At 42.5% G+C, this 19,410-nt stretch overlaps 1 protein-coding gene across 1 annotated transcript; it reads right to left on the bottom strand.

The window, feature by feature from the left end:
- Window positions 1-6,472: 6,472 nt before the first annotated feature.
- Window positions 6,473-17,043, bottom strand: LOC115195454 (creatine kinase B-type). Its single transcript, XM_029755309.1, has 8 exons — window positions 16,940-17,043; window positions 16,091-16,295; window positions 14,803-14,957; window positions 14,408-14,540; window positions 13,534-13,705; window positions 9,439-9,562; window positions 8,970-9,159; window positions 6,473-6,894 (listed from the first exon to the last, which is right to left on the bottom strand). Exons 2-8 carry the CDS (start codon window positions 16,281-16,283, stop codon window positions 6,716-6,718), a joined length of 1,146 nt encoding a protein of 381 aa, XP_029611169.1. The 5' UTR covers window positions 16,284-16,295; window positions 16,940-17,043; the 3' UTR covers window positions 6,473-6,715.
- Between the last annotated feature and the right edge of the window lie 2,367 nt (window positions 17,044-19,410).

A 19,410-nucleotide genomic window follows, 5' to 3' on the forward strand; every position in this document is an offset into this window, starting at 1 on the left:
AATGTCATCGCCAAAGTCAAGGATCGGCAAGATAATCAGTTTTACGAGGGTCTGTTTGGCAGCATGGGTGAAGGAGGCTTTGTTGCGAAATAGGAAGCCGATTCTAGATTTAACTTTGGATTGGAGTGCTTAATGTGAGTCTGGAAGGAGAATTTACAGTCCTCAGGAACAACCACATGAACTTGAGGAAAGAAATGTAAATTAACAAGTCAGTGACATGTTGGTTTAACTGACGGTGGCTACCGATAATGGCTAATATTTAACGAAACATTAAGTCTGGGGATAATTAAAACAAATAAACTAGGTTTGGTGCTATACTGTCATTTGCACATGGCTACAGAAGCCTATAGCTTAGGTCTCAAGTTAAGACCAGCATTTCATAAACTTCTGTGGAAGTGGTGATATGCTTCAGTATGTTGCAATATGACTGGTTTCACATCTCCAGTGTTAAAATGGAGCCAAAACAATTGTAGTATTTACAATCCCCTTAACTAAATGGCTTACTCATTTACATAGCACCATTCTCTAATTTACAAATTGACAAGCGCTATTGCTATTCAGGAAAAAGGTAGATGTTCCTCTTGGAACTGACAGGTTGAACAACGTTGTTCAAAGTTTGATTGTGTAAGGGGCTAATACAGTTGTATTCCAGCCACTCTGGTGAAGCCCATGGGAAATAAAGAAATAGTTTAAGTGAACTGGGGAGAGTAAGAATGAAGAAAAAAAAGACTAAACGGCTGTTACCTGTGCTAACGATTAAAAGTGAAGTAAACCGTACTTTTAAGCTCATTGGAAGGGTAACAAATTTGGAGGCTCCGTTGAGATTTATTTTCATGTGAGCATGGGCCCATATTCCTGGAACGGACAACGAGTGAGAGACATTGGTAGCAGGCTAACCACCTAACGGAGTGTAGCTATCTTGCCATTGCCTGCATTGTCGTTGTGTCCACGTGAGTAGGACAATATGAGTCGAGAGAGGGAAACGTTGTTGGATGAAATCAAACAGAGTTTATGGACTTTAACTGAGGACAATTTACAGCACTTGTGTACGTTGTGGAATAGGAGGTGTAACGTAAACTCACCCCATTCCGTACAAATGTGCGCAACCGCAACATTCAAACGAGGCTGCAAAGAAAACTAATGGGCCTATAGCGACTGTGACTTCAAAATCTGGGGTTGAACTACGTTTCTATTCAAGCGTCGATCGACATGGTAATGGCTCTATAGTATTGGAGAAAAGTTGAAAAAAAACTGACCCCCCGTTACATCGTGACGTGTCATGCAGTAACGTACAGCACGCGTAAAGCAACTATTTCTGTCTTACAATCTCTCTGCACCAGGTGTAGCACTTCTCTCATTGTTTAAAAACAAAAAATGGACAGTGACGGGGGTAAGGGGGGATACCTAGTCATTTTTTGCGTCATCACTGCAAGCGATCATGACTCTCAAAAGACAATGTTTACTTCTGAAGATCACTTTAGCACAGGAATCATGAAGGTCTCATCATTAATTTTGTTGGAAAGGGGAGAAATTGTGCTTTACATTGGTATTGGTATTACAGTTGATCTGGAAGTATTATGTTTTTGGGGTGCTAAAATAAGGTCAATTGTACGGACCAAGGCGATGTACAAAAGTGAGTGAGTTTACGTTAGATGACTGAAGTAAAAGGAAAGAGCCATCGTGCTTTGTGGCACAAATTGATGCAAGATTACTGTGAGAAGGAGGATTTAATGGAATCAGAGGATGAGGGAATGTCTTGGCTGCTTCAACTGAAAGACGAAATCAAAGGAATATCAGACTCTGAGGATACTGTGAAAAGTCTGCCTACAAGTTCCAGCCAGTCGGCGCCAACGAGGCAAGTGGACAGCGGAAACACAGGAGCTGCGGCAGAACGAAAAGAGGGAGGGGCTCCTCAGCCAAGCAGAGAAGTGGTCTCAGCTCCAGAAAGGAACCCGCCACAGAGAGAGAATGGAGTGAGTATGTCCAGTTATAAATACTTTAAGATTCATGGACAGATAGATCAGAATCAAAAAGATAAGCTCAGCTTCAGCAGCATGGAACATCAGATTGAAAATGGATGGAGAAAAGGGTACCATGAATTAGAAATTATAGAAGCAGTAATCAGAGCTGTGAGCCCAGGGCTTAAGATGAGGAGTTATCTGGAGGGAAAAACAGACATGACACTACACACTAAGGCAAATCTTGAGGACACATTATGCAGAGAAGGATGCTACTGAACTGTATCACAAGTTGACTAAAGCAACACAAGAGCCGGGAGAGTTTGCCTCGGACTTCCTAGTCCAAGTCTTTGACCTGAGACAGAAAGTGTTATCAGCCCCAGCTCGTGCCCAATCAGGACTGAAATATGGCACAGAGTTAGTCAAGAGTCAATGCCTGCAGGCCATTGTTACAGGATTAACAAATGATAATGTCAGGGCAGAGATGAGAGTGCATCTCCAGAATATTAACACCAGTGATGAACTGTTGCTTGAGAAAATGCAAATTGCCCAGGGCAATGAAAGCGAACGCATGCAAAAGGCCAGGATTTCCTGTAAGTTCACACCCACACGAGTGAACGCAGTACAGAGTGAGGATAACGGGGATAGCGGAGAGGAATGTGCACAGGCATAGCCCTCACAGACCACTGTCCGAAAACAAAATAAATATAATCCTCTCCTGAGTAAAATTCATGCGAGCAATGAAGGAATCAAAGAACTCATTAGTACAGTCAGTGCAGGGCCCAGGAGACAGTTCAGTTAGGAATCGCTCCAACAGAAAAGGATGGGAGTTTAAGACTGTGTTGATTACAGGGGATTGAACAAGAAGACTGTTCTGGACTGGCATCCCATACCCCGTATACAGGAAATACTTGATGGTTTGGGAGGAAACTTATGGTTTACAGTTTTAGATCAAGGAAAGGCATACCACCAAGGATTTGTGGGAGAGGAGTCTAGAAAATACACTGCCTTCAGCACCCCTTGGGCCATATATGAATGGAATAGAATTCCCTTTGGCTTATCAAACAGTCCCTCTGCCTTCCAACGAAGCATGGAGGAAAGTTTAGAGGGGATAAGAGATAGAATCTGTATACCATATTTGGATGACGTTCTTATTTTTAGTCAGTCATTTGAACAACATGTGGAAGATGTCCGTCAGGTACTCAGGCAGCAAAATAAATGGGGTATTAAGTGTGACCTATTCAAGAATGAGGTCTGTTAATTAGGAAAAATAATTTCTGCTGAAGGTTACAGAACGGATGTTAAAGAAATTGTAGCAGTGCAAAAACTGGTAAACAGGCCACCAACAAACGTGAGAGAGCTGAGGAAACTACTGGGGTTTCTAGGGTACTATAGGGGTTATGTACAGAACTTTTCACAACATGCTAAATGTCTCTATGACTTACTAGCAGTGAAGTCAGAGACGCCAGCATCTGGGAAGTGAAGGACCAAGGTAGCTACGCAGTTGGGACAGGCTCTGCCCCACCAGAAGGTTATATGGGAGGATGCTCACCAGAGAGCATTAGAACACTTGGTGAGTGTGTTGACTAATCCACCTGTGCTTGCTTACCCAGATTTCAAGGACCCTTTTATCCTGCATGTTGATGCCTCCGAAGAGGGATTGGGAGGTGTGTTATACCAACGACAAAGTGTCAAACTGAGAGTCATTGGATATGGCTCCCGCACCCTGACTCAAGCAGAGAGAAATTATCCCCTTCACTCTGGGAAACTGGAATTCTTGGCCCTCAAATGCGCAGTGACTGAGCGGTTCCGAGATTACCTATTTTATGCTCCCTCTGTGACAGTGTACAGTGATAATAACCCCTTGACATATGTACTAACTACAGCAAGACTGAAGTATCGTCCTGGAAAGGTAAACACTCACACAGACTTTGTCATGCTCTCCTTTGCATGCTGAACATTACATGGAAGAATGCACAGAGAAACACTCACTTGAAATGGTAAAAGCAACACTCAATAATGTTCAGACACAACAGAATGACTGTGTAACGTGGATATCCACAGTCATACAAAGGCCATCAGTGCAAGATGAGCTGTCATGGTGGGGGGGAACAGTTACAGACCAACTATCTCCACACGATATCATGCAGGCTCAGTTAAAGGATGCAGCTGTATCGAGAATCTTGGAACTGAAAAGTCAAAGGACTAAGCCTAAACCAACATAATGTCAACAAGTCATACAAAGTCAAACAGTTACTGCAAGAGTGGAACAGGCTCCATGTCTCACCAGATGGATTATTACAAAGGAAAACAGCAAAAAGGACACAAGTTGTGGTACCAAGTCAGTATAGAACACTGATTTACAAGTACTTACACACTGAAATGGCTCATCTAGGAACAGAAATTGTTGAACTTAGCACGAGAACGCTTTTATTGGCTGCGCATGCAACATGACATTGAACACTTTATTACCAAAGTGTGGAAGTGTATCAAACAAAAGAAACCCAGTGTAATAACTAGGGCCCCAATGCAACATGTACGAGCTACAGCTCCTTTCCAGATGATTTCAATTGACTAAGTGCATTTGGAGAAAAGCAGAGAGGGCTACGAGTACATTTTAGATAACTTTACAAAATTTGCACAAGCCTACCCCACCAGAAATAAGTCAGGGAAAACTGCAGCATAAAAGCTTTGATGATTTTTTCCCCCAAAGTCTGGCTTTGTGTCAAATCCATCATGATCAGGGAAGAGAGTTTGAAAATCAGTTATTCAGAGCCTTGTAGAACTGTACAGGAATAGCCCATTCCAGAACCTCTCCATATCATCCACAGGGGAATCCGGTGAAGAGATTTAACCATACACTATTGTCAATTTTGCACACACTAGATGAAGAGAAAAAGGCCAACTGGGGTGATTATCTGAACAAGGTCATTCATGCATATAATTGTACCACCAGTGATGCTACTGGGTTCTCGCCGTATTTCCTGCTATTTGGAAGGGCTCCACTGCTACCTGTTGACCTTGTCTTTGGGTTACAGATAAAGGAACAGGAGAAATCATACCAGGATTATGCTAAGAAGTGGCAGCCACAGATGGCGGAAGCCCATGTCGCCGCCAGTAGAAACATGGAGAAATCAACAGCAAAGGGAAAAGCCTACTACGATCGGAAGAAAATGAGTTTGGTTCTGGTCTCAGGGGATCGTGTACTGGTGAGGAACATGTCAGAACGTGGGGGGCCGGGAAAGCTAAGATAACACTGGGAGGACCAAATACATGTAACCAGGAAAAGTGATGACAGCCCTGTCTGAGGTCACACCCGAGAGGGGTACAGGCAGGGCCCGGGTTCTGCATCGCAATATGCTCATGTCATGTAATTCCCTACCATTTGAGGAACCTGTTGAAACACCCAGTAGGTCTGTGGAGAAGGAAACCACCCCAGCAAAAGCAGCAAAATGGGGAGAGCGCTGAGTCAGAGCTCAGATGAGGATTCTATCCAGTTTATCAATAGGCCACAAGGGGATGAAGAGAGCAGACAGTAGCACACAGCTAGTATCAGATGGTGAGGAACAGGGTCAGACTGATAGAAACTTCACTGTGAAGGAGTGCCAGCCAGTCCTCCAAGAGAGCCCAGAGAGGACAGGGGCAAATATGGAAACAGCTGAGGGCTCAGAGATTCAATCAGTTCATGAAGTAGACACTGATTCATTGGGATCACCCATGAACTTGCCCCGCCGTTCAGCCCGGCAGAGGAGGCCCAGAGACATTCTAACCTAACACTTTAGGGCTGCCAAGCTCTTATCAGGATACCAACTAGAGATGTTCTGATGCGTATATATTTTCTCGTTTACCTTTACAAATCAGTGTGATAATGTTTAGTGGGGGTTGCGTCTTTGCCCATAAAGGCAGACTGGACAGGTCTAGATAGTTATGGCTGTTAGGCCAGTTTTCTCCATTGTTCTCATGACCAGTACTTGAGGCCAGTGAAATATTTGGGACAACATTTAGTTTTTGCAGGGGTGGTGTTGTAAGGTGCTTAATACAGTTGTATTCCAGCCACTAGGGGGTACTCTGGTGAAGCCCATGGGAAATAAAGAAATAGTTTAAGAGAATTGGGGAGAGTAAGAATGAAAAAACAAGACTAAACAGCTGTTACCTGTGCTGACATGATTAAAGTGAAGTAAACCATACTTTTCGCATTGTAGTTTGTGATAAGCTCATTGGAAGGGTAACAATTGCACATAAGGTGGTACACTAAGGGAATTCAGTCAGAATACAATGCATCTATAGACACCATGCATTTGGTTTCCACTCTTTACAAATAGCATGCTATTATGCATAAATTAAACAGAATAAATGGAGACAATAGGCATAAAAGGAATTGCATCAGAATGTCCCTTGGGCAATTGAGCTACAGTAGGCAAGTGTAATTAAGCACAGAAAAAGTATTAGAAATAACTCATTCATGACACAATGTCCAAACAAATCACTTGCTCACAAAGTGACAAACAACCACATTCCATGGGCCAAAGATACTTTTATTTCAGGTGTTAATATCCATCTGCAAACATTTAGCAAAAAGACTGCATTTGATACAAAATCCATCATCACGCAGATGAAGACTCATCTAACTTTTGTTCCACTAAAAGTGTCAGGCAGAGTGCATTTCCTTGATGTAGTTAAGAATGTTTATGGAGACAAGGGGGAGATATTGGTGACGAGGTGAGAGATAAGAGGTTAGAAGGTTTGAGAGAGCGTGTTCACTTCTGGTCGGGCATCAGGTCGTTGAAGGACTGGCCGCCCTCCAGACGCTTTTCCATCTCGACAAGGGTCTTGACGCCGTCGACAACCATCTGCACCAGCTCCACCTCGGAGAAGCCCAGACGGTCTGCGTTGGAGATGTCGAAGACACCGCCCACTGCTGCGGTGTCCACACCACCTGGGGGATACCAAAGAAAAGCTGAGCCAAATGGTGCTGATACGGTTGGCTTCTCCGCAACTAGGGGTGATAGGCCAATCCTGCCCCTGGAGAGCCAGTGTGTATGCAGGTTTTAGTTCCAGGCAGCCCTAGTTTAACACCTTTCAGCTGCTGTAATCTAAGTCCTGGGGCCTCCACAAAATACACAAATATGCATGCTGCAGTTCACTCAAAAGTTAGCATTAATAAAATGGAATTTGACATGAGAATATGCTTAGCTTCCTGCAGACCTTAGACCATGGTTCCCCAACTGGCAGCCCATGGGTGGTTTTATTTGGCACCCTCAAGTTCTAAGACACTTGCATTGTTGGACATAAGACTAAAAACCAAGGAAATCAGCACCAAATTATAAAAATGTTGTTAATCTGTTCTAGTACTCTCACAGAGACGTGACCGTGTCCAAAATGTAAGCAAGGTTTGAAATGATTGTTAGTCAAATATTCTGGTTTGGGCTTGCAGTCTACAAATTTGTAATTATGTTCTGCGCCCCCCCCCAACCAAAACCCACTAAGGTTTTGCCCATGGCTGAATCTAGTTGATGATCCAGCTTTAGACCATGTGTATGCACAGTTTCCAGTGGTTGAAGTAATGCATTGCAAGTAGCCTACCATTTTGTGCAAATGGGGGATATGACATGCTTACTGATAATTAATAAACAGGTAGCCTTAACAAGATGTGAAACATTGCTCTTCACTAATGGCAAATGATTGCATCTCTGCATTCTAAAAGTTGGAAATAGGCATCCATTTCCGATTTCATTCCATAATAAATGTACCTTTGTTTCATACTCACGAAGTAGCCTAAAATGCCTACATTAAATTGGACCTACTTTACAGTAGTAAATATTTGAAACACTGTCTTAAGGATTTATCTCCATGCAATCCAATCGAGCGCAGTTTAAGGGTAGAACAGAAGGTTCACCATTTCAACTTACATTTTAGGGTACTGTAATTGCAAATGTTTCACGTAAACAATATTTCATTAATAAACATAACATTGTCATAACCATTGCAGAATAAGCTTTAGCCTGCAACAAATTACCACGGGCATCCCTCATTTAAATTGGGCCAATTAGATAAGCTATTATTTGAAGTGTTTTGCTCTATGCATCAGAAAAGGGAGTGTGATTTATAATATACAGTAGAATGTAAATGAACAGAGTTTACTTTTTGCTTTGAAGTGTGTAGGCTATTACTAAGTAGGCCTACTGTAGTTTTAAATTCAACATTGACAATGTTTCAGAGTTTGCAGGCAGTGCAGCATATTTAAGGTCGGGAAAAACTAAAAACATGTTTACAGGTCCACAACAATTTGCAAATCGTTTTTCAGAAACTGTCAGAGCAAACGTAACTAAAAGTTTAAAACATTCTGCCAACACCTCCAGAGAGATGTAGTTGGCCATTGCCTTCAGAAACTGCCTTGGCCTAATTACAATACATCCAGCAAGTAAGGGCTGTGTTGTCACTATAAAAAAGGGAAAGATAGGCGTTTCAGGCAGTGTTTTAATGCTTGTTCACACTTGCAGTTTCAGGACAAGGGTGATTTATAAAACTCAATATTTTTGTACGTGTGCAGTCTTTTCAAAAGTGGTGCACAGTTATAAGGCCCCTGAGGAGCAGCTACTTAGCCAAAACAGGAGTAGGGCTGAATCAAAATCCCACAGCAGTGTAGCTCCCCAGGAGGAGAGTTGGCCATCCTGGCCCTAGTCAGTGGACAGTTAAGACCTAGTAGAAAGTGTTATCCACATTTAGGAGAATTGTAACCACAGTTACAGCCAAAGGTTTAGAGGCATGTTGGAATAGCATAATTTTGTTAATTTAAGTACATGGATTCCAATTCAATTAAACATTGGCATCTTCAATGCACAATGTTTTACCAGCCTACAGTAACAAACATTGGTTAATAAAGCAAACGTAGAGAGACTATTCTAGGGCAATATACCAGATCTGCTCAACGTTCGCTTAATCCAATAACTGCTAGACAGAATGTCCCATCTACATTTCCTAATAGAGTTGGTGTATTGAAAATGTACATACCTGTGCCACGCTTCTGCAGCCTCAACCTCTTGAGAACCTCGCTGAATTTCTCGTGCTTGCTCATGTTGGGCAGCTTGACGTGCACGCCGGCACGCAGCCCTGTGCCCAGGTTGGAGGGGCAGGTGAGCACGTAGCCCAGGTGCTCATTCCACATGAACTCATGGCCCTTGTCCTTGAACAGGGTCTCAATCTGAAGTGGTCAGAGGAAACAGTGAGGTAAGGGGCCAAAGGTTATAAGTTGTGTTGAGAAAGCAACTGCAGTGTTGGGGGACTGTTTTGCAACTGTTTTTGAAGTGCCACATTTTGCATAGAATTTTAAGTAGACTCCCAAATTGACTGCATTCAAATGCAATTAACCCCAACGCCGTAGTTTGCTTTGCACATTTGTTTTAACATTACGTTGTAGAATTAAGCCTTGGATTTCACACATTTGACATCCTTGTGCACTCAGGATTCATCACACACACACCTTTGTGAGGCCTGTGCAGAAGCGGTGGAACACCTCCTTCATGTTGCCGCCCTTCTGCATAGAGATGACTCGCAGATGGTCCTCCTCATTCACCCAGACCAGGAAGGTCTTGCCATCATTGTGCCTGTCAACAAAAATGAACATATTAGTTCAACATTAGTTGGAATGAGACGCAATTATACATAACGCTCATGTTTATTCTCACTGAAGGCACCCTCCAGCTGGTACTCCAGTGTAGGGTGAAGTTACTCATAGACGCTGATCTTGGGTAGATTAAGAAATAAATCCACCACTAACAGTTAGGATTCGGGGAGGGTAGCTTGTCCTAGATCTGTACCTAGAAGAACTTCGATCCAGAGCCTCCTTTAATTGACCCACAACATCAGAGCACATCCCTGCATATCACTATTTAAGAGCAGGGCACACCAACCCTGTTCCTGGAGAGCTAACATCCTGTAGGTTCACACTAACCCTAATCTAGCACACCTGGTTCTAATAATTAGATTACTCATAATTGGCATTTAACCAAAAATTTGCAGAAGGGTAGCTCTCCAGGAACAGGGTTGGAGAGCCCCGTTTTGGAGTACGTAATGTGGATTGAAGAATCGTAGAAGGGGCCTCCAGTGAATTTTGACCATTGAAGAGGTCAAGTCACATCCATTTTATTGGCACACATCTAATTTTATTAGTCACATGCACAGAATACAACAGGTGTAGGTAGACCTTACAGTGAAATGCTGACTTACGAGCCCATAACCAACAATGCATTTAAAAATTACAGATAAGAATCAGAAAAAGTTACGAGTAATTAAATAGCAGCAGTAAAATAACGATAGCGAGACTATATACAGGGGCGGGGGGGTATCTGTAGAGTCAATGTGCGGGGGCACCGGTTAGCTGAGGTAATATGTACATGTAGGTAGTTTTAAAATGACAGAACCAGCAGTGTAAATAAAGGGGGAATGCAAATAGTCTGGGTAGCCATTTCATTAGATGTTCAGGAGTTTTATGACCTTGGGGGTAGAAGCTGTTTAGAAACCTCTTGGACCTAGACTTGGCACTCCGGTACCGCTTGCCGTGCGGTAGCAGAGAGAACAGTCTATGACTAGGGTGGCTGGAGTCTGACAATTTTTAGGGCCTTCCTCTGACAGCGCCTGGTAGAGGTCCTGGATAGCAGGAAGCTTGGCCCCAGTAATGTACTGAGCCGTATGCACTACACTGTTGGACGCTGAGCAGTTGCCATATCAGGCAGCGATGCAAACAGTCAGGATGCTCTTGATGGTGCAGCTGTAGAACCTTTCGAGGAACTGAGGACCCATGGCAAATATTCTCAGTCTCCTGAGGTGGAATAGGTTGTCATGCCCTCTGATATTCTTGGTGTGCGGATGTGGACACCAAGGAACTTGAAGCTCTCAAACTGCTCCACTGCAGCCTCGGGCCTCTTTCCTGTAGTCCACTTTTTTTAACCTTTATCTAGGCAAGTCAGTTAAGAACAAATTCTTATTTTCAATGACGGGTTAACTGCTGTTCAGGGGTAGAACGACAGATTTTTTTACCTTGTAAGCTCAGGGATCTTGCAACCTTCCGGTTACTAGTCCAACACTAACCACTAGGCTACCTGCCACCCCTTTGTCTTGATCACGTTGAGGGAGAGGTTGTCCTGGCACAACACGGCCAGTTCTGACCTCCTCCCTATAGGCTGTCTCGTTGCTGTCTGATCAGGCCTACCACTTGTGTCATGGGCAAACTTGATGGCGTTGGAGTCGTGCAGTCATGAGTGAACAGGGAGTACAGGAGGGGACTGAGCACGCAGCCCTGAGGGGCCCTGTTTTGAGGATCAGCGTGGCAGATGTGTTGTTACCTACCCTTACCACCTGGGGGCGGCCTCTAAGGAAGTCCAGGATCCAGTTGCAGAGGGAGGTGTTTAGCCCCAGGGTCCTTAGCTTATTGAGAAGCTTTGAGGGCACTATGGTGTTGAAGGCTGAGCCGTAGTCAGTGAGTAGCATTCTCAAATAGGTGTCCCTTTTGTCCAGGTGGGAAAGAACAGTGTGGAGCGCAATCGATATCTCATCTGTGGATCTGTTGGTGCGGTATGCAAATTGGAGTGGGTCTAGGGTTTCTGGGATAATGGTGTTGATGTGAGCCATCACCAGCCTTTCAAAGCACTTCATGGCTACAGACATTAATGGTACAGGTCAGTAGTCATTTAGGCAGGTTACCTTAGTGTTCTTGGGCACAGGCACTATGGTGGTCTGCTTAAATTATGTTGGTATTACAGACTCGGACAGGGAGAGATTGAAAATGTCACTGAAGACCCTTGCCAGTTGGTCAGTGCATGCTCGCAGTACACATCCTGGTAATCCGTCGTGCCCTGTGGCCTTGTGAATGTTGACTTGTTTAAAGGTCTTAGATCGGCTGAGGAAAGCGTGATCACACAATCTTCCCGGAACAGCTGGTGCTCTCATACATATTTTAGTGTTATTTGCCTCGAAGCGAGCATAGAAGTAGTTTAGCTCGTCTGGTAGGCTTGTGCCACTGGGCAGCTCTCAGCTGTGCTTCCCTTTGTAGTCTAATGGTTTGCAAGCCCCGACATCCGACGAGCGGTAGAGCCGGTGTAGTACGTTTCAATCTTAGTCCTGTATTGACGCATTGCCTGTAATGGTTCTTCGGAGGGCATAGCGGGGGTTTATTATAATCTTCAGGGTTAGAGTCCTGCTCCTTAAAAGCGGCAGCTCTAGCCTGTAGCTCAGTGCGGATGTTGCCTATAATCCGTGGCATGTACGTACAGTCACTGTAGGGATGATGTCGTCGATGCACTTATTGATGAAGCCAGTGACCATCTGAAGAATCCCAGAACATATTCCAGTCTGTGCTACAAAACAGTCCTGTAGCTTAGCATCTGCTTCATCTGACCACTTATTGCTCTTGCCACTGGTGCTTCCTGCTTTAATTTTTGCTAATAAGCAGGAGGATAGAATTATGGTCAGATATTCCAAATGGAGAGTTTATGCGTCTCGGTGTATGGAGTAAAGGTGGTCCAGAGTTTTTTTTCTGGTTGCACATTTAACATGCTGATAGAAATTTGGTAAAACGGATGCAAGTTTCTTTACATTAAAGTCCCCAGCTACTAGGAGCACCACCTCTGGGTGAGTGTTTTCTTGTTTGCTTATGGCGGAATACAGCTTATTCAACACAGTCTTATTGCCAGCCTCTGCCTGTGGTGGTATGTAACAGCTACGAAAAACACAGATGAAAACTCTAGGTAGATAGTGTGGTCTACAGCTTATCATGAGATACTTTACCTCAGGCGAGCAATAGCGCAAGACTTAGATACCATGCACCAGCTGTTTACAAAAATACAGACCGCCCCTAGTCTTACCAGAAGCCGCTGTTCCATCCTGCCGGTACAGCGTATAACCAGCCAGCTGCATGTTGATAGTGTCGTCGTTCAGCCACGACTCCGTGAAGCATAAGATATTACAGTTTTGAATGTCCCAATGGTAATCTTCCACATTGGTCATACATTTTATTCTCCAAAGACTGCACATTTGCTAGCAGAATGGAAGGAAGTGGGGGTTTATTTGATCGCCTACAAATTCTCAGAAGTCAGTACGCCCTCTGGCCCCTTTTTCTCCACCTCCTCTTCACACCAATCATGGATCTGGGCCTGTTCCCGAGAAAGCAGTATATAATTTGCGTCGGGCTCGTCAGACTTGTCAAAGAAAAAAGAAAAGAGGATTCTGCCAGTCCATGGTGAGTAATCCCAGTGCTGATGTCCAGAAGTTATTTTCGGTCATAAAAGACGGTAGCGGCAACATCATGTACAAAATAAGTTTAAAAAAGTTACAAAATAATGCAAATAAACAAAAAAAATTGGTTGGGACACGTAAAGCGTCAGCACCATTTTATCCTTTACTGCACTTTCGCGCCTTCCTTAATGAACACCGACAGACCAGGGGAGGAATTCACTAGAAAAGCTGAATGGCAGGAGAATACTAGGCTAAGTCCCTTTATTCATCTGCCATCATGAAAGGAAAAGGAAGCCATTTGACGTCTACATGGGGAAAACTCTGCTGTTATGCCCGGGGAACTCACCAGATGCCCCTGCCGTCGGGCCAGTCACGGCCCATCCCAGACGCCAACAGCAGGGGGGACACGGGCTTGTCAAACAGGAAGTGGTCGTCAATCAGCTGTTGCTGCTCATCGTCTGTCATGTTCTTAAGGGCATAATACTGGCCATTGAGGTCCCCATCCAGTGAGGCTAGACCTGCAAAAAAATGAGAATGGCAGTAAAACAAGTAGGCCTACATGAGTGGTCATCCTTTTTCACCAACTTTAAAGAAAATTGCCTATTTGTAAGGATTAGACCAACAATCAAGCAGTTATAATTTTTTCAAAGTGGCAATTTTAGTTAAGGATTCCATTACACAGTGGTGTAAAGTGCTTTAGTAAAAATACTTTAAATTACTACCCAAGTAATTTTTTGGGGTGACTGCTTTTACTTTACTACACTTTCTACTGCCTCTGATCTGGCAGACTCACTAAACACAAATGCTTAAATCATGTCGGCGTGTCCCTGGCTATCTAAATAAAAATATATTGTACCGACTGGTTTGCTTAATATAAATAATTCCAAATTCCTTATACTTTAGTATATTTTAGCAAGTACATTTAAAACCACATCATTTTACTCATGTAGTATTTTACTGGGCGACTTTCACTTAATTTTCTATGAAGGCATCTTTACTTTGACAATTGGGTACTTTTTACACAACTCCCATTATATAAAACACATCTAGAATAATTAAGTCTTAACCAATGCCAGTCAAGAGCAGCAAGTCAATTGCAGTGTGGCATCATTTCAATAGTATAATTAATAGAGTTCCACTCAGTGCTGTCTGGGGGCAGTGTCACAAAGGGCATGCAGCAGGACTCAAGACATTGAAGAGGACAGGGCTCGGTTACGCACTTTCAATTGCCATGTTCTCAATGGCACGTCGCTCCCCACGGCTGCAGTGTGGGGGGAGGCAGAACCCGCGGACACTCCTGCCAGTTCGCACTCTGGAGCTCAGGACGAAGTTGGGGTCCAGGTCATCCCCACCCTGCCAAAACAATAACCGTCGTGTTAGCAATTAGCATGAAAGCTAACATGTATGGACATTTGATATCAACTGTAAACCAGGGTTGGGCTACCTGGAGGTTTGAAAACAATGGGTTGTGTGGCCATTATGCCCAATATGGATTTTCTTTGACAAATTCATTTCCCAAATAATTGACGACTCATGTAGGACAACCTTGGGAGTGTGTATGTGGTGAATCAGGGTGTGAGGCAATTCAGAGTGTGTGGACATTGTGTGCCTTTACCACAAGGTTATCTGGGTTCAGATCGGTCTTGTGTTTATCTGAGGGCTTGTATCCCCCGTGGCGGTCTTCGATGATGGGGTCCAGCAGCTCCTTGAACACCTCGTACGTCTCCTCGTCTCCGGCCACGCAGCCCACTGTCATGATGAAGGGGTGGCCTTGAATAAAACAGGGACAGGGTGAAGGAATAAAATGCCATCCAAGTGAAGATTCACTGACAAAATGCAGTCCATTGGTTGACAGTAATTGGTTTTGGAATTTTATACAAAATTGGTCAACTGTGCCAGCAGTCACATTGGTCTTAGTTCCAATAATAGCTGTAGCCACCCTCCAGATGCAAACTGCTGTCAGAATAACACCATCTACACTGAAGCCATTGGGCATTAATACAAATTTGGGTTGACATACATAATGCTGTACATGTTCTGGTTAAGAACAATGTTAAGTTGAGGTCACTAAGGTTTGCAGCAGACCTGAGTTTAAAATAATTTGTTTTGAATTATTTGTCATTTAAGTACTTATTTTCTGTGTATTTGAATATTTTCAAATACATTTATTTAAAATACTCCCAATGTAGGACCTGAGTTAAAATGCATGGGAGTATTTAAATATTTGTTTTTTTAAATGCATGCATTTCCAAATACATTCCAATATTCAACTACTTGTATTTTCAAATAAAGACATCTATAAGCTACTGCTCAAAATGTGAAAGTATTTGAAATAGTATTTAAACCCAGGTCTAGTTTGCATACCGGTACACATCTTCAGCTGGTTGCCACTTAAACTGGATGTTGTAGTAGGGCCTCACAATAGACATTATCAAATTGAAGGCCTACATTAGAATTCAAAGTCCGTAATTCCGCTGTTAAATGGATATGTGACCCAACAGAATAAAATGTAAGGCCTCAATTTAGCCTGTAATGTCACCTGCAAATAGTGGACATGACCTTGCTCAACAAAGATCGTTGGTGATGCTGCTGTGAAATTGGTGTATGGCCATGGATCCCATGTCAGTCCTAATGCATTGATAGTTAACTGGAACAATGCACTCGACAGGGCCATAAATAATGAATTCCTATTATTATACTGAACATTGCATTAGTGGCCACATCACAGGCACTTGGTAACAAGGTCACCGTTTCAACAGCAGAGGTTTTTCACTCGGTACATGGCTGACATTACAAAATCCAAGCACCGGATGAGTGGGTAGGCTATAACTAAAACCCTCCGTCCTCTCGACGCGGCATAACAGACGGTTTAAGACCAACGTAGGCAAACTCGGGCTGTTTACCTGGGTTATCAACTCCAGTTTGAATGACATCATCCACGGTAAATCCACTTGGAGTCTCTTTGTCCCGCAGGTTGGCGTACATCTCTGGAGTGAGCACCTTGGCCATGTGGTTGTTATGTTGGCTGAGGTCGGGGTACTCCTGCTCCGCCGAGTAGTTCATCTTCAGTTTGTTGTGGGTGTTACCGAAAGGCATGATTGCGTTCACCTGTGCGCAAGGATGAAACGATGAGATGTCAGCAAATGTTAGCAAACAAATACCTGCCATTTGCGTGCCAATTCCTCATAATCTGAGAGGGTACACGCAACATACAATCGGTGCCCAAATATAGCAATTTATTTTCTCTAAAATATAAAAAAAATGTCCAACATAAAGGGAATGCATATTCATCCACGTTAATCCAAATATGTAGGTTACAGTGCGAGGCCACATTAGTTTGAAGCAACCGATTGCGTAATGTCCAGCAGCAGATAAGACCTTGCAGATAGACCACGACCTTGCGGTCTCTTCCTTGTAAACTGCTATGCCAAACGGAAAATACACCCCTCTACACTAGTTGAGACGATTTTAACCAGGATGAAATATTGTACATGTCAATTCGATTTAATCGTTTTGCGTGAAACCAAATCACTGACGTCTCCTCATTTCTCTAGGGTTAGATGCGCTTTCCCGAGATACTGTCTAAAATTCCTGTCTTTGTTCAGCCTATAGTCCAAACGTTTTGCCATTGTTATCATATAGCCTATTTAACCAATACATGTATTAAATACAAAGCACATTAGACACCTAAGTTCTGCAAATATGATGACATACTTATGCATTTATACAACGTTAAAAAATAAATAACCTACCGTAAGACGTTTTTCTTTGGGAAATACACAAAAATCCTTTCTCGCGACACACCAAAGCTAATAATGGTGTCCAGAATTAATCAGCTTCGCTAGGTTTTTATATGCCAGATGAGCTCTCCTCTGATTGGATACTATTTAAAGTTCATTCATCCTATTGGAAATGGGAGTAACGCAATTGCATTTAGCGTCACCGCTGCGAAACCTCTCAGATCAAGTGGTGCGTTCCTTGACAGATCTCATTATTGACATCAGTAAGAGAGAATTTAACGGTACCAGTGGCTACATTCAATTTATCCGCACTGGGATGAATGGATATTGATTCTCCTAGTAAGCCTGAATGTCACCACACACAGAACCCTGCCTTGCTCATGTAGCATTGTCAAATATGTTAATATGGTCAAATGGGCTTCAGGTAGCCTATACATAAGCTAAAATCTCGGTCTGTTTCAGGGGAATGTCGTTGTTCTTTATGATGATTGGGACATTTAGTGGCCTATTAATATATATGAATAATGTTTTATTTTCATATTCCAGTGCTTTTGTGTGGCTCATTTGTAATTCCATTTTAACAATAGGCATATAATATACGCTCCATGGGGCTTATTTCTCCCCCCACAAAAAAAACCCGAGGTAAAGACAGTTTCAGGTTGGATATTCGACGGATATTTGCATGTAGTTTTCCTTACCTCCACCAACAGCAGTTAGGGACCGTCAACATAGTGACAAATAAATGTTTTCACATTTCAATAGCTATTTAACCATTACTCCTAAAACTTTAAAAACTGTTTCTAGCTAACCCGATGGCATAGACACACATTGCATGCATTTTTTGTTGTTGTCGATTTACATCTCGCACTATTTTCAATTATTTATTTACATTTTTGAATTTCAATAGCTCATTGGTCATATGACCTACTGGACTCAAACAAGGTTCAGAATTTCCACTGACTACCCTTCTATATTACACACCCTTTAGTTTGCCCATTTGAATCTCACACGTTTTTACATGAATTCTTCAAAATTTCGAATTTCAATAGCTCCTTGGTCATGTGACCTAGGGGCTTCAAACAAGGTTCAGAATGTCCACTCAGTGGGCCTACACATTGCACACCCTTTAGTTTGTCCATTTTCATCTTACATGATTTTACATACATTGTTCAAAATTTAATAATTCAATAGCTCCTTGGTCATGTGACCTAATGACTTCAAAAAAGGTTAATTATGTCCACTGACTACCCTTCTATATTGCACACCCTTTATTTTGTCCATTTTCATCTCACATGATTTTACATGAATTTTTCCAAATCTAGAATTTCAATAGCTCCTTGGTCATGTGACCTAGGGGCTTCAAACAAGGTTCAGAATGTCCACTCAGTGGGCCTACACATTGCACACCCTTTAGTTTGTCAATTTTCATCTTACGTGATTTTACATACATTGTTCAAAATTTAATAATTCAATAGCTCCTTGGTCATGTGACCTAATGACTTCAAAAAAGGTTAATTATGTCCACTGACTACCCTTCTATATTGCACACCCTTTATTTTGTCCATTTTCATCTCACATGATTTTACATGAATTTTTCCAAATCTAGAATTTCAATAGCTCGTTGGTCATGTGACCTAGTGACTTCAAACAAGGTTCAGAATGTCCATTCAGTGGGCCTACACACCCACTAAATGGACACCCTTTAGTTTGTCCATTTTCATCTCACACGATTATACATACATGTTTCAAAATTTAGAATTTCAATAGCTCCTTGGTCATGTGACCTCAAACAAGTTTCAGAATGTCCACTGACTATGCCTTCATATCGCACACTCTGATGTTTGTCTACTTTCATCTCATGCTATTAGACTTAAATCTGTAAGCTTTACAGGCCATCTACACCAAAAAGTAAAATATAATTTTTTATCTAATTGTCACATAACAGCTAACCATTCATTATTGAAAATATAACTATCAAATCTGCATTACAAAGACCCCGCAGCTGAAGGTGTCCTGCTGCATTGTGTGAGTTATTTCCCCTCCTTTCCACTTTATGTCCACCCAGTCATCTTTTCCATGGCAGGATCTTCTCATTTTGAAGTTCTCTCTTTTTTTATGTAAACATAATGGAATTCTGATCAGTTATAGACAAATAAATACACAGGCCAAATTTGTATGCTGTTTTCCTTATCACTATAATCTAGTAGTAATTTAGTAGTTGAGGTAATTTCCTTTATGCCCCATTCTACACACAGCCTAAATTACAGGCACTGAACCATTTACAGGACAATAATAAAAGTAGCATATAGGATCCAACCCTATCACAGAGTGAATAAATGTAGAGCGTTTGTAGACTTTAAGAAAAAAATGTTAAGTGACAGTTTCATCAGTATGTGCTTAAAGAAAGTCATATCACAAAGATCACAGATGACAGTGCCCAGCAAATCTATGACAATAGAGAATGAATTGTGAGCACCAAAGTG

This window comes from Salmo trutta, chromosome 1, assembly GCF_901001165.1.
Source record: "Salmo trutta chromosome 1, fSalTru1.1, whole genome shotgun sequence".
Lineage (NCBI taxonomy): Eukaryota > Metazoa > Chordata > Actinopteri > Salmoniformes > Salmonidae > Salmo > Salmo trutta.